We start from the raw sequence: 12,500 nt of genomic DNA, 5'->3' as shown, positions 1-12,500 counted from the left end.
CTAAAGCAGCGCCTACAAGAGAGCCGTGTTGCACCTATGAGTAGCAACCAGTCGTCGTGAACAAATACCTCAGATTTAGAAACAAGCTGTTGGGGGAGACTTCAGAGAAACTAGTCATTGAGGATGCAGAGGCCTCCACCTCGTTGGCAGAACTGGCAAATCAAATCACTGCTCAAAGGAAATTCAGGCTGGAGATTAAGAGGGTGGTCAAATATTGGACCAGGCACCTAGAGAGGCTGTGGATGGATATCCTTGGGAGGTCTGAAAGAGAGTTTGGACAAATACTTCTCTGGAATGGTTCAGACGGGGATGATCCTGGCCTGAGCACCGGGCTGGAGTAGATAACCACCTGAGATCCCTTCGAGCCTGAGAAGCTTCTCACAAACGCCATATATGTTTTTTCAATAGTTACACAAAATCCACAGGCTAACAAAGGTTAAATGACCTGTTGTGTCTAAAGGTCATTAGACCTCTTGTGTCTAAACCCTTTGTATTGCTGGTGTAATGACTCAGGCCAAAGCCTGACAGATTCTTGTCTCAAAATACAACCTGAGCCTACAGAACCACTTCCCTGATGCCATGCAAAAGGGGTTGGTCTACATTCATATCTGCTGGTCATTTGGTGACAGTGTGGTGTAGATAACACAGAGAAAGCCAGCACAATTCTCACCCTAGGCCAGTGATTATCAACCTTGTCAGCCTTAAGCCACCCCCTGGGAAAATCCCAGGTTTTGTTTTGGTTTTTTTGACTGTGTAAAACTAGATCACTTCTTCTGTAGAGATCTCAGGAAGACCACAACAGGTAAGCGTGCTTTTGACGCTATCAATTCCAGTGTGAAATCTCTGGGTTTATCTTGTGAATCGTGCATAGTATCTCATGGCACTCCAGCGTGCCAAGGCATCATGTTAGAGATCCACTGTCTTAGACCCTTATACTTGCTACAGCTCAGGAAGGTTCACAAAGCGGCATATGCACTTTGGAAGACAAATTTCCATATTAGTCCTTATTGCAAGGATCCTGTACTAGGAGGGAAATGTCTGTTTCTGCCAATTATACTTCTGTAGTAATAATTAAAACTCCACTTCACCTTTCCCCTCTCCCTCTGAGTCAGCGCTCACTGCTTCCCATTAGTGAGGAATGAGGGGAGCAGCTGTGCTGCAGAATGAGAAATTTCTTACCTGATCATTTTCTTCTGTTAGCAGCTTCTCTCCTCGTTCAGCTCACCCTGATGCTCTGGTAAATGACCGCATTGTCGCAATTGAACTGTTCTCCTACCAGCAGCCCTGGATCCATAATTACTTGGACGTTATAATTATGTGTATCAAGTTGTTGTCTGAATGCCAATAATTGCTTGCCGGAGTAGAACTGCAGCGTTGGGAGAACTTCTCTGGTGGCCTGTGCTGAAATGTGCTGACGGCAAGTCCTGGCAGCGAGAGGTGGCCCCCCCATTAGAGAAGAATGAGAAGAGAAGTTGCTAATGAGAAAAAAAATCATCAGGGAAGAAATTTCTCATTCCTGATGTGACAGATCCCAGCCTCTAAAAAAAACTTTACGTTCGTGGAAGCCAGGACACGGGAGGCAGTAAAATGAAGTAGGAAGGCAGCAAAGGAAAAAAAGGGAAGCAGCAAACTTCCAGGGTGGAAGAAGGTGCATCAGGCTTTGTAGGGTAATGAAAGGTCAACCAGAGTGGCACAGACTGAGACGGTGAGAACAAGGTGATCATTTAACGTTTGTGTCAGTGGCACTTTCTCCTTTGGGCATTTTGGGAGTCTTGGGCATTTTCAAGGTGCCTATACCAAGCTGTAGCTATAGCAGAGGGCCCCAAAGCCTGTTTCTGAGTGACCACAAAGTAAAGCTTTGTGGAGGTGACAACCAGCTTGGTCAGCAGAGGAAAGAAAGCCATCAATATAGCCAGCTAAAGCAGTAATACAGTTAAACAGAGCACAAGACCTGCAAGGACACTTGTAAAAGACCACCTTGAATTAGATAATCCACATACAGTATCACAGCTTTATCTTAAAATGCTAGTGGTAGTGATTGATGTAACCAAATGTATTAAATGCTGGTGTTCTCCAGTACCTGCATTTTGGTTAAGTTTCTTGGATGTGTTGTAAAAATAAAGCAGTCCTTGTCAGTAAAAATCTTAAGCTGAGGCGACGAGCTGACGGGATGGTGGCAAACAACCTTCATGGTTGTTGAAGGAAGAAGATAAGAAACTCTCTTCTTATGTCTACTTTCCCAAGGACATAAATACCAACTAACTGACGCTTTCCAACGTCACAAGAGAACTGGTTCAGTCCAATCCCAAAAGTTTCAGCTAAACAGGTTTTAAATTAAACCAATCTGAGCAGATTTATTAGAATATTAGAATAAAGGTGTAAACTAGATAGAAATTTGGAGAACTCAGCAATGTCAATATGACCTATAGCCAGCCTGCTTGCCACCCTCTCTCCCTCTTGTCTCCAGCCAGTATAGGTAAGAATCTATATTGTCCTGTCATGAGTGGCCAGATGGACTGGGTTGAGTGTTGGGTTTTGTGTTTTGGGGTGCAAGCAATAACAGGCTTGGCTGTAGACCTGTCTCTTGCCTCTTTTTATCAGTAGCCAACTTACAAGTTCACCTGTAATCTAGGTAAGAGGAGTTATGATCTTGGAAGTGTGGAACTTGAACCCACTACCTGCTAACACACAGAGAAGGGAGTTACTGATGGAACAAGCCTTGAATTAGTTGAAATTTTATTTTACATTAGTGAAATCCAGGCATAGCCATTGGCTGGATAATTAAATCGGCACTACAGTATTCATCAAGCTGATAAGCAGGTGTCATTGTGGTGCACGGGGTCAATACTGACCATAACTATTCAATAATGACAATGTCACTCTGATGCCCAGGTTCTCCTGAAGGCTGCTGCTTCATTGAAGATCTGCAGGTGTCTTATGGCAGTGAAATCTATTAGTTGCACCTCAGATTTCATACTAATCCAGCCATGCTTCAATAATGGGACAGGGGAGAGGTGTCACTGTGGTGGGCTCTAGCTCAACACAGGTCAAAATAAAGAGGAAATAGGGAAGGAGGATGCAGGTTGAGGGAGGGGGAAGGTACTTGGAGAAAGGAAAAGGGATAGTTTTGGAGTCAAGGTGCTGATCAAAACTCAGGAGTCTGTGTTTGTTACAGATTCCCTTTGTAACGTTGGGCAAGTCCCTTAGCATATCTCTGTGCCTCTCTTCCCTTCTCCCTTCAAGCAGCTTTCCAAAACTGCCCGTTTCAATCTCTTGGACAAAGGTATCCTAATTGGCACAGGCCAAGTTACTTAGACTTGGTTTCCATCCATCTCTTGCAGTCCACACTTTTGAACCCCAAGACCACAGACCACACAGCAATGCCGATTTTATTAAAAAACTGGAATACTTTATTTTAAATGTAGATGCTGTCATGAATCGGTGAAATGACGTTTGCAATAGTAAGTCTGGGTGAGTCTACACCAATACTAAGGATGACATCAAGGTGACTCTCAGCTTCCTTTCCTCAGTTTTATCATATCAGACTCTGCACCTTCTAGGAGCATGTTTGCAGACTTCTTGTCTCTCTGCGTGGAGTTGTAGGGTTGCTGCTGGCAGATGTGCTGCACTCAAGGCTTTCAGCAGTGCAGATCGAGTTCTAAATGTGCTGCCAAACAAAAGGGCTCCGAGGACAGCAAAAGTGGGCTCTGTCTCTTAGCCAGAAATTCAACAGAGCTTCCAGGGTCAAGCTGGACAACCTCAAGGGACTTGGCTCAGCGGCTTCCAGGATTAAGGGGCTCGAGGAACACCTTATGGTCAGCCCCAGCTATCAGCACAGACATCACCTGTTTTCAATCCTGCATGATAACTGACAGCAAAAAGTACCTATGGGAAACGTACTAGAACTGCATATTAAAGGAACTAAAATTTAAATATTACAAGTGGCAATTTTCAGGAGATAAAAAGAATCAAAAATATTCCAGATGAGGTGAAATAATTCAAACAGATGGACATTGTGAACTGACATGCTGCTGCATGTGAAATGTGCAAGGGGAACTTCTGTCCCATCACAGTCATGACAAAGGTCCGCAGAGTTAAAATCTTACCACAATTCAAATTATACAGCTCTAATTATTTCCTCTTACATCAGCACAGCTCAAGGATCCAGGCTAATCTGCGGAGCTGGTGATAAATTGCACTTCTACAGGGGTTGGGATTCTGTAGCCAGACAGCTGCTGCATCTGGCCAGTCCAGTTCAGCCGTCCATCTGAGTCTCCTCAAGCACACAGGTCTATGGGGCAAAATACTGATGTAACACAATCCAGTTTGCGTCAGGGATAGCAGCCAAGGGCTCCTTGCGAGCCCTCTAGAATCGCTTGGAAACCAACAGCTGAAGGTATAGACTCATCTTCGCAAATAGCATCTCTGGGCCGCTGGCTTGTCAGCTCTCCAAATGCCATTGCTGAGGAAGGGAGCCATCACAGATAGCCATGGTCACGTACCCTTTATGGCTCAGTGGATCAACAACTTTCATGCACTGCCCCACGGAGACCTGGTAGAGTCGATTGTTCTTCTGGAGAGAAGAGAAAAATGCAACAATAACTACATCCGGGGCAGGCAATTATTTTGGGCAAAGGGCCACTTACTGAGTTTTGACGAGCCATCAAGGGCTGCATGACAAGCAGCCAGGGGCAGATAAATACTAATTTTCTAAATATTTTAGGGGCTCCACAGGCCATATAGAATGACCTGGCAGGCCGCATCTGGCCCACCCCTGAACTACATGATACTGGTGCCCCAGGACTGGACTCTATTTTAAAGCCATGCGTGGTTTGGATGGTCACTCAGGTCTATGGGAGTTGCACACTGTACCTACAGCAAAGAAAGTGTGCTCAGCTGCAAGCTGGTTGTCCCCTGTACACTGAAGGGCATGGCACATCCTATCACCTGGCTTACAGCACTGGACCAAAGCTTAGATCCCTGAATAGCTTCTGTCCCGGCAGAACACCTGAAACGTGAGACTCAGCAGTGACATGGCATTAAACAAGCCCCACTCTACACTCAGGCATGTGCTCAGCTGGCATTTTCCTGTGCATGTACTAGATGCAGCAGCATTAGTGCCTAATGTTCAGGCATCAGAGAAGATGGGCTTCTGGCAAGAGGTAGATCCCATAAGGGGATCAGGCCTAAACCTAGGTAGGTGATTCAGTGCAGCCAACACAGCAAGACATCGAGGGCTGGACGCTGTACTGAACTCCAGGGCACAAACTGACATCACTAAACAAAGCAGATCAAGTTGTGCGGGATCGCATCTTGCCACAGCAGCTCCACTTTACTGGGCAAAAGACACATCATCCATTGCCCCACATTGGGCAGGGGCATGATGTGTACCAACAGGCAACATGTGCCCTTGCCCAGGGATTCACCACGTTCCCCTCTTCCTCCTGCCTCCTAGCTGCAACCCATGGCTCATGCAGAGGCCATGGTCAGGGAGGGACCCAAGGATTCTTCAGCACCCTGTGCCTACATGCTGACCCATGCCTCCACGTGAAGCACAGGTAGGCATAGGACTTGGCACTGGTCCCAGCACGGAGGCAAGGGGCTGTGCAGGTCCTGGCATGGAGAAACGGTGCCAGGGGGATTCTCTGCCTCCACGCCAGGATTTGCACAGGTGTTTTCCACTTACAAAGACACATCAGTGAACATCCCAGGGTAGGTCTCCATAAGTGCAGAACCCTGGATTTTCCTGCTTACAGAGAGGTGCCCTGAGATTCCCTAGGAGATGTCTATACAACCAGGAGAAACCAGCAGGTGCTCCACGGGCTTGAGAGCCCTGATCCTTAGTGGAAATTCCCAAGGTTCACAGGATCAGGCCCCCAGAGCACCTGCCCGAGGCAACTGGAGAGTGCAGGCAGCTCTGGGCTGCTCGCTCTCCTGCCATAGACCAAACAGATGTCCTGACCACAATAAAGTGGCCCTATTTAACATTGCCTCTATTGCACCCCAGCGCTGTAGAGATGTCCATTTGCTCGCTGTCTGTGCCTCCATAAGAAATTCTACGGTGCTAGAAATGTGATGTAAGGTGACATCTGTCTCTACCCTCCAGTCACACCCAATACTTTCCAGCGATAAAAACAAAGCTACCTTGGGTAAAGAACAATTAACTCAGCTGCGGATGCGTGTAAAGGAGAAGGAATCAGTGGGATTTACAGCCCAGCTCATGACTTGTCTGCATTTGCAGTTCAGATGCCAAAGAAACATGCTGCATTGTGACTTGCACCACTACAGACTGCCAAGCTAAACTGACCGTATTTGATATTGAAACCAAGTCCCTGGGAGCCCCCCTAACGTCACCCTGATCAAGGTTTGTCAGCATAGCCCTGGACCTCAACCATAGACACAGACACACATAACCCCCTGCTGCAGAGTGCTCACCCCAAACGTCCACTGCTGAGACCCTCCGGAGCCATGGCATTTCATGAGGCGGGGCGGATCTGAGGAGCGAGTTTCCGACACATCCAAGCAGAGGAGATTATTTAAGATTAGCTCGTGATCTTCATTGTACATCCAGATCTGGGAAAAGAAAAGGCAGCCATTCAGCAAGACATACTTAGGAAGGAGGGGTGAGGGGGAAATGTGCCATCCAGGCATAGTTTAAGTCCTTCCCACCTGCAAAGTTGTGGCTGGCATACTTTCTTGAGACGCAATCTGCCCCTCTGTGGCTAATTTTCACTTTCCTGCCCACCCAGCTGATATCACTTTCCAAGCATTTTTCTAAATTAAGCATTTTAAATGAAGCTCCGCTCAGCCTGACAGCTCCTCCTAGGTGGCTGAATTCAGGTCTGAAATCCTGCCTTCACTTGCTGCAGATTTGCAGACATCAGGGCTGAATGCATTTAGTATACTGTCTTCTCCACCCCACAGATCACTGATCCAGGGAGCAGCTCACCTTACTGCAGCAAGATGCCTCAGGCAGGGAGGGACAGCCCAGAGGAACGGTGCCAAGTGGGACATGGGCGTATGATCTACAGTGAAAAGCCAGGAGAGATGTGGAAGACGGGATAATTCTAGAGCACAGGCATTTCGGGGGGACTGCGGCCCACATCCACTTCAACACATGCCTAACTATAAGCTTGGGAGCAGTCCCATGGAAGCACAATGATACAGAACCAAAAAAAGACAGCATAAAATCCAGCTAGGTTCACTGCTCACTAGTCCTCAAAATGCTCATCTAGAGCCCCTCACTGGTTCTACTGCTCTCCTGATGTGCTTGCAGCTGTTTAGCATGGGCAGGAAATGCTCTCTGATGACAAACAGAATAGCAAAGAGTTAATCTTTCAGGATTTCTCTGCCTCAGAAGCCTGGAGTTCTGGCTTATTGATTCAAGCTTTATGTCCTGCTAAACTTTCCCTGCCAGACAGTGCACAGGTGTTTGATAGCCCTGCCAAGGGTAATGTTTCCGGAGAGACAGAGGAAGAATTGTCCTCTTGGTAGTCACCAGGCTCATTTCAATCCTACAGAAGAATGCACCTAAAACCTTGCCAGATCTAGGCTGAAGTGACTTACAGGAGGTCACACACTCTGGCAGTGCTGGGACCTAAACCCAAGTCCCTGCCATGTCAGTGCTGGGAGCAGTGCACAAGACTACAGCTCCCCCCTGCCCGTGGAGACAAGGTAGGCAGTCGGCTGTTACATGATGCTACGATTACATGTCCAGTTTCAGGCAGTCTGAAATTGCTTTGAGTGTGAATCATAGAAAATTAGGGTTGGAAGGGACCTCAGGAGGTCACCTAGTCCAACCCCCTGCTCAAAGTGGGACCATCCCCAATTAAATCATTCCACACAAGGCTTTGTATATCTGGATCTTAAAAAGCTCCAAGGATGGAAAGTCCACAAGCTCTCTGGTGACCTGTTCTGGTGCTTTATTACCCTCCTCGTGAAAGGAAATTCCCCCGCTGCAACTTGAGACCATTGCTCCTTGTTCTGTATGTTTCCCCTTATTCCACCCTTACAGAAAACTGTGCCGGAAGGGATCTCACAAGGTCAGCTAGCCCATCCGCCTGCCCCCAAGGGATTATCAACTATGCCTAAAGCATTCCCAACAGATTCTTGTCCAACCTGCTTTTAGATACATCTCCAGTGACAGAGATGCCACTGCCTCCCTAAATCAGCTCACCCAGTGATGCCCAACCAGGGGGCCACAGTTATGGAGGATGCCTTGAGTCTAAAAAGGTGTCCTCCACTGAACTAGCCTTACAGCTAAGAAGCTTTTTTGTTCCTAAGAACTAACTTGAATCTCTCCAGGTGTAAACCCATCACTTCTTGTTTGGGCATGATGCCAAGGGACAAAAAAAAAAGTTTATAACCTTGCTCTATGCCACCCCCTTTTATGTATTTGAAGAGTGGTGCCATACCTCCCTTCCATTGGCTTTTCTCTGGACTAAACAAACCCAGTTCTTTCAACATTTCCTCCCAGGCCCTGTTATCCAACTCTCTGATCATTTTTATTGCTTTCTTCTGGAGGGGCTCCAATTCAGCCATATCTTTCTTAACATTGCATTCCCTTCCCCCTATTCCCTCCCCTGCAAGTGATACTGGTCTCATACAGTTACCAGGTCCTCGCTCAGACTACTCTGACAGGTTGGCTTGAGTGCTTTTGCACACAGTATACAGCTTCACTTTCCTCCTCGGAGCATGTTATTACAATTCCTTCCACCGCACAGTTGGGCTAGACACAGCTCCTTATGTTAAACCTCTATGAGAAGAGCAGAGGAGCCTGGTCACGTTTCGGCTTGTTAGGAAAGGGCACGGTCCTGTTTCTTCCCTGCTCAGAGATTCTGGGACGTGACCATTGATCTTTCCATTTGTGCAGCTGCTCACTCCGCCCAGGATGGGGCCAGAATCCACCACTCCAAGGACCTGAATTAGTCCTGTACCAGCCCTGTGTGCTGTGGGGCTAATAAAGGTGCCATGGGCCCTCTGCAAACCACATGAAACTAAGTTTTTCTGCCTGCAAGCCAATGTAGATTTTTTTTTCTCTGAGTGGTAGTTGCTGGGTGCCTTGAGGTGTTTCTTCTTAAGAGCCAGAATCCAAAGTCAGAGCTTGCCCTAACAGTGTAACACTCTAAACTTGTATGAGAGACAAGGGAAGGAGGAAAGGCGTGTTGCTAACAGGAATCTGCATTACAGAGCAGCAGAATAATGCAGAGGTTTTGCAGGAAGTCTGTGGTCAAGCCAGGGAGTGAACTGGAACGATCCAGGCATAAAGCAGACCAGCTGTTCACCTATATGTGCCATCCATTGAGCAAGGAGCACCCTGAGGAAGCAGCTCATCCCAAGAGCTGTACATCTATGCTCTTGTGCAGAGGCAAGACTAGCTCCAAGGAGCAGCCTGAGCCAGCAGCAAACTCAGATGCCCAGAGTGCTGGGACAGATCTGAAGGTCTCATAGAAGGTAACTTAATTCACCAATGAATGAGGGGCACAGGCACACCGACAAGTGACAACGAGGTAAGAGGGGATGGGGATTGTACCAGGCATTCTTATTGCTTCATAACTAACTCATAAGCTTGACCTGACCCCATGGTACCTGACCTTCAGCAGCTTAATCTTCTGACATTGAGTTATTCTGGAGCAAGTGCTGCATAGTGTAGCAGCACCCTCCTTTTCTTGGTGTGCCCATCCCCTTGGACTCAGTAGTGCAACACCTAACTTCTATAGACAGCAGGACTCTATCATCTGTGGCTATGGAAGTCTCAGTCCTTTCTCTCCTCTATTACTCATTCTATGAAAAGTGCAACAGCTTCCACAGATGGGACCAAAACCCACTTGATCATACATACTCAACCTGTAGTTGGATGCACCTTCAGAGGCTGGACTCGAGCCCACGTCTCTGAAACTGTTCAAGGGACCTGGGTCTCCCCACAGCCCATGCTCTAACCATTGTTCTTGAGCAGTGGTGCTCAAACTTTTGGTCCCATGGGCCAGAAGAGTGGTGCAAAGCCCGCCTGTGGACTGGATCAGACCCTGGACCCCCAGCACCACCACTTCTAACCCCCTGCATGCTGGGATCAGATTCCAGATTCTGTGCAGAGGGCTTGTAGAACCCCATGGGTCCACAGGTTTGGCCACTGTTCCCATGCCTGCTAAATTTCTGCAGCCACGGGGAGCCCTACAGGCCAAATGACATGATGCAACAAGCTGGATCTGGCCTGTGGGCCCCATTCTAGAGGGTTAGAGGATGCATTTTGTGTGTATTTTGTGTAGGGCTGGGAGTGCACACCTCCCAGCTCAGGCCCCACTGAAAAATTATTAGCTTGCAAATCCCACATAGGTGTAAGGTAGGTACTGAGCAGCTTGGCACTGTCAGGACTTCAGCAGTTCTGTGCATGTCCAGCTATCTGGGCTTTGAGCGTCTGTATTTTGGGAGGAAGTCCCCTTTGCGAATCCAGCTCTCAATCACTCAACAGGAGAGCTTCCAATCAGTTTTCATGGCTCTGAGGAGAGAGAATCCAAATCTACACAGTGACCATCTAACTATAATCACTAAAAGTGGTAAGTAAGTGGAAAGACCTTTATTAAGTCCATGTAGGAGCAGGACTGGTTCAGGAAACTTTCCAGCAGCTGTTAGGCCCTTGGTTCCCAGATGCTGGATCCAAGGTTCACTTCCATGATCTTCCCGTGTCTTTGAACACAACAAATTTCACACAGATTTCACCATATCTCACTCAGCTCCCGCCTAAGGCAATCCATAGACACAACTATTGTGCAGGAGAACAGAGCATGTTTGGTTTTAAAATAAGGAAGTACGGTGTTAACGACCGCCATTAATGTTTGACAGGGGCAAATCAGTGGAGTCTTGTGACATGGGACTTGAGTAACATTTTACTTTCTGAAGCAGGCTTGGGCTGGTGCTTTCAGGCTGGACCGTGCCTTGAATCTGTTCTGCTAGCCATCTGGGTTGAGGTCCAAGCAATCAGCCATTCACACCTTTACGCTGCAGGTTCAGATTTGCCAAGAGGAGAAAAAATCCTTCTTGGTCCCATGTGGCAACCAGCAAAGCTGAGACGCATGGGGAAAAAAATTAAAACCCTGAACTATGAGCTGCAACCTGAGGACTGCACACACAAATCTAGGTATCACATACCATTCATTACGGGAGAGTCAGAACTCCCCTAAATATGCAACTGAAGGCTGTAAATCTTGTATGGGGTCCACGCATTTCTGCTGGCACTTGTTGGACTTTGAATAGGAAAGTATGCCAGGGTACAGCCCTCAGTTGTGAGTGTGATCTCAGTTATGCTGGTGCATACTACTCTATCAACTCTCCTCGGCCACTTGCATTGATTGACAGCTGTGTCCCAAGATTTCTCCCAGTGTGAATGACAGGGCATTGAGCCCCCTTGAAATCGGACTAAAAATACAAAGGCCAGTATGCGTTCCAGGCTCTTCAGTGGATTCTTTCTCTGCACAGTGGTTAGACTTCATACAGCTCACAGTGCTACAATAACACAGTACTCGCTGTATGATTTCCCTGAAACCCTGCATGAGTTTCATGCTCAGCAAGGATAAAATATCAAATTCAATGCAGTGAAGTCAGGCAAATTAAATTTCATCTGACTTTTTTTTTGTCCGGTGAAAACTAAAATCAGCCTCTCAGAATGGGATGCTATTCAGGACATTGTCTCACCTGGATCGCATGATTAAAAGGTGTGTAATTCACTGATTATCACAGTGCCGATTATAATAATATGGTGACAGCTCCCTTTGGGAACTGCAGGCATTACATTAAAATTTGTTCCAACCTCATGGGACTTGTGCTTTCTAACATACCTTTTTAGTTTAGACCCTGTCATAAGAATGAAAGGAAGGCAAGATTAAAGTGGAAGGGAGAAGGGAGAAATAGCAGGAAGCACTGGATCATTATTATTAAACAGAGAAGAATGACAGAGGGGGAAAAAAACCCCAAGCAACAGAAGACAGGGGGTAAGAACTGAGAGAAAAGCAGAGAACGCAAGTTTAAGCAGGAATTGAGAGGACGGCTTATTAGGCGATGAAAAGAAAGTTGGCAATTCCAAGCACTCCGACTAGTGAATTTACTAGGCATCAACGCTCTAGACCAGGGCTGTCAACTGGCGCCCGCATGCTGTACGCAGCCTGCAAAGGTTAATGTGCAGCCTATGGGCTCCCCCGACCCCCATTCTCCCTGTTGTTTCTGTTGCACCGGCTGGGGTCTCCGCAGCAGGGCAGCCCAGCTGGACAGGGCCTGGTTAGCTCACTGCCCTTGCAGGAGGAGGGAGGGTACGCATGGGGCTCACAGTGGTGGGAGGTAGGCTCACATGGCAGAGGCAGCAGCAGTGGAGGGGCTCATGGTGCTTAGGTAGTAGTGGGGGGAGGGGGAGATGGCTGGGGGCTCACTCACACAGCAAGGGCCTTGCACTATCCACACAGCAGCAGCAGCGCAGGGGAGAGGGAGCCCATGGGGGGGGGGGGGGGGGGGGG

The 12,500-nt window shown here is 47.6% G+C and overlaps 1 protein-coding gene across 5 annotated transcripts in view; it reads right to left on the bottom strand.

Moving 5' to 3' along the window:
* Positions 1–3,385: 3,385 nt before the first annotated feature.
* The window catches only part of GALNT11 (polypeptide N-acetylgalactosaminyltransferase 11), a 106,057-nt gene continuing 96,942 nt past the window's right edge, over positions 3,386–12,500 (bottom strand). For all 5 annotated transcript variants that reach the window (XM_019508129.1, XM_019508127.1, XM_019508128.1 and 2 more), the window contains exons 11-12: positions 6,436–6,573; positions 3,386–4,573 (exon numbers count right to left, since the gene is read on the bottom strand). In XM_019508129.1, coding sequence (XP_019363674.1) covers positions 4,442–4,573; positions 6,436–6,573 — 270 coding nt within the window. In that variant the 3' untranslated portion in view covers positions 3,386–4,441. The remainder of the gene's footprint in view (positions 4,574–6,435; positions 6,574–12,500) is intronic.

The sequence above is a fragment of the Gavialis gangeticus genome, unplaced genomic scaffold (assembly GCF_001723915.1).
Source record: "Gavialis gangeticus isolate Ggan-Ray unplaced genomic scaffold, GavGan_comp1, whole genome shotgun sequence".
In the NCBI taxonomy this organism is placed as follows: Eukaryota; Metazoa; Chordata; order Crocodylia; family Gavialidae; genus Gavialis; species Gavialis gangeticus.
Note: the sequence above shows the minus strand (reverse complement) of the source record. Positions and strands in the feature narration are given on the sequence as shown.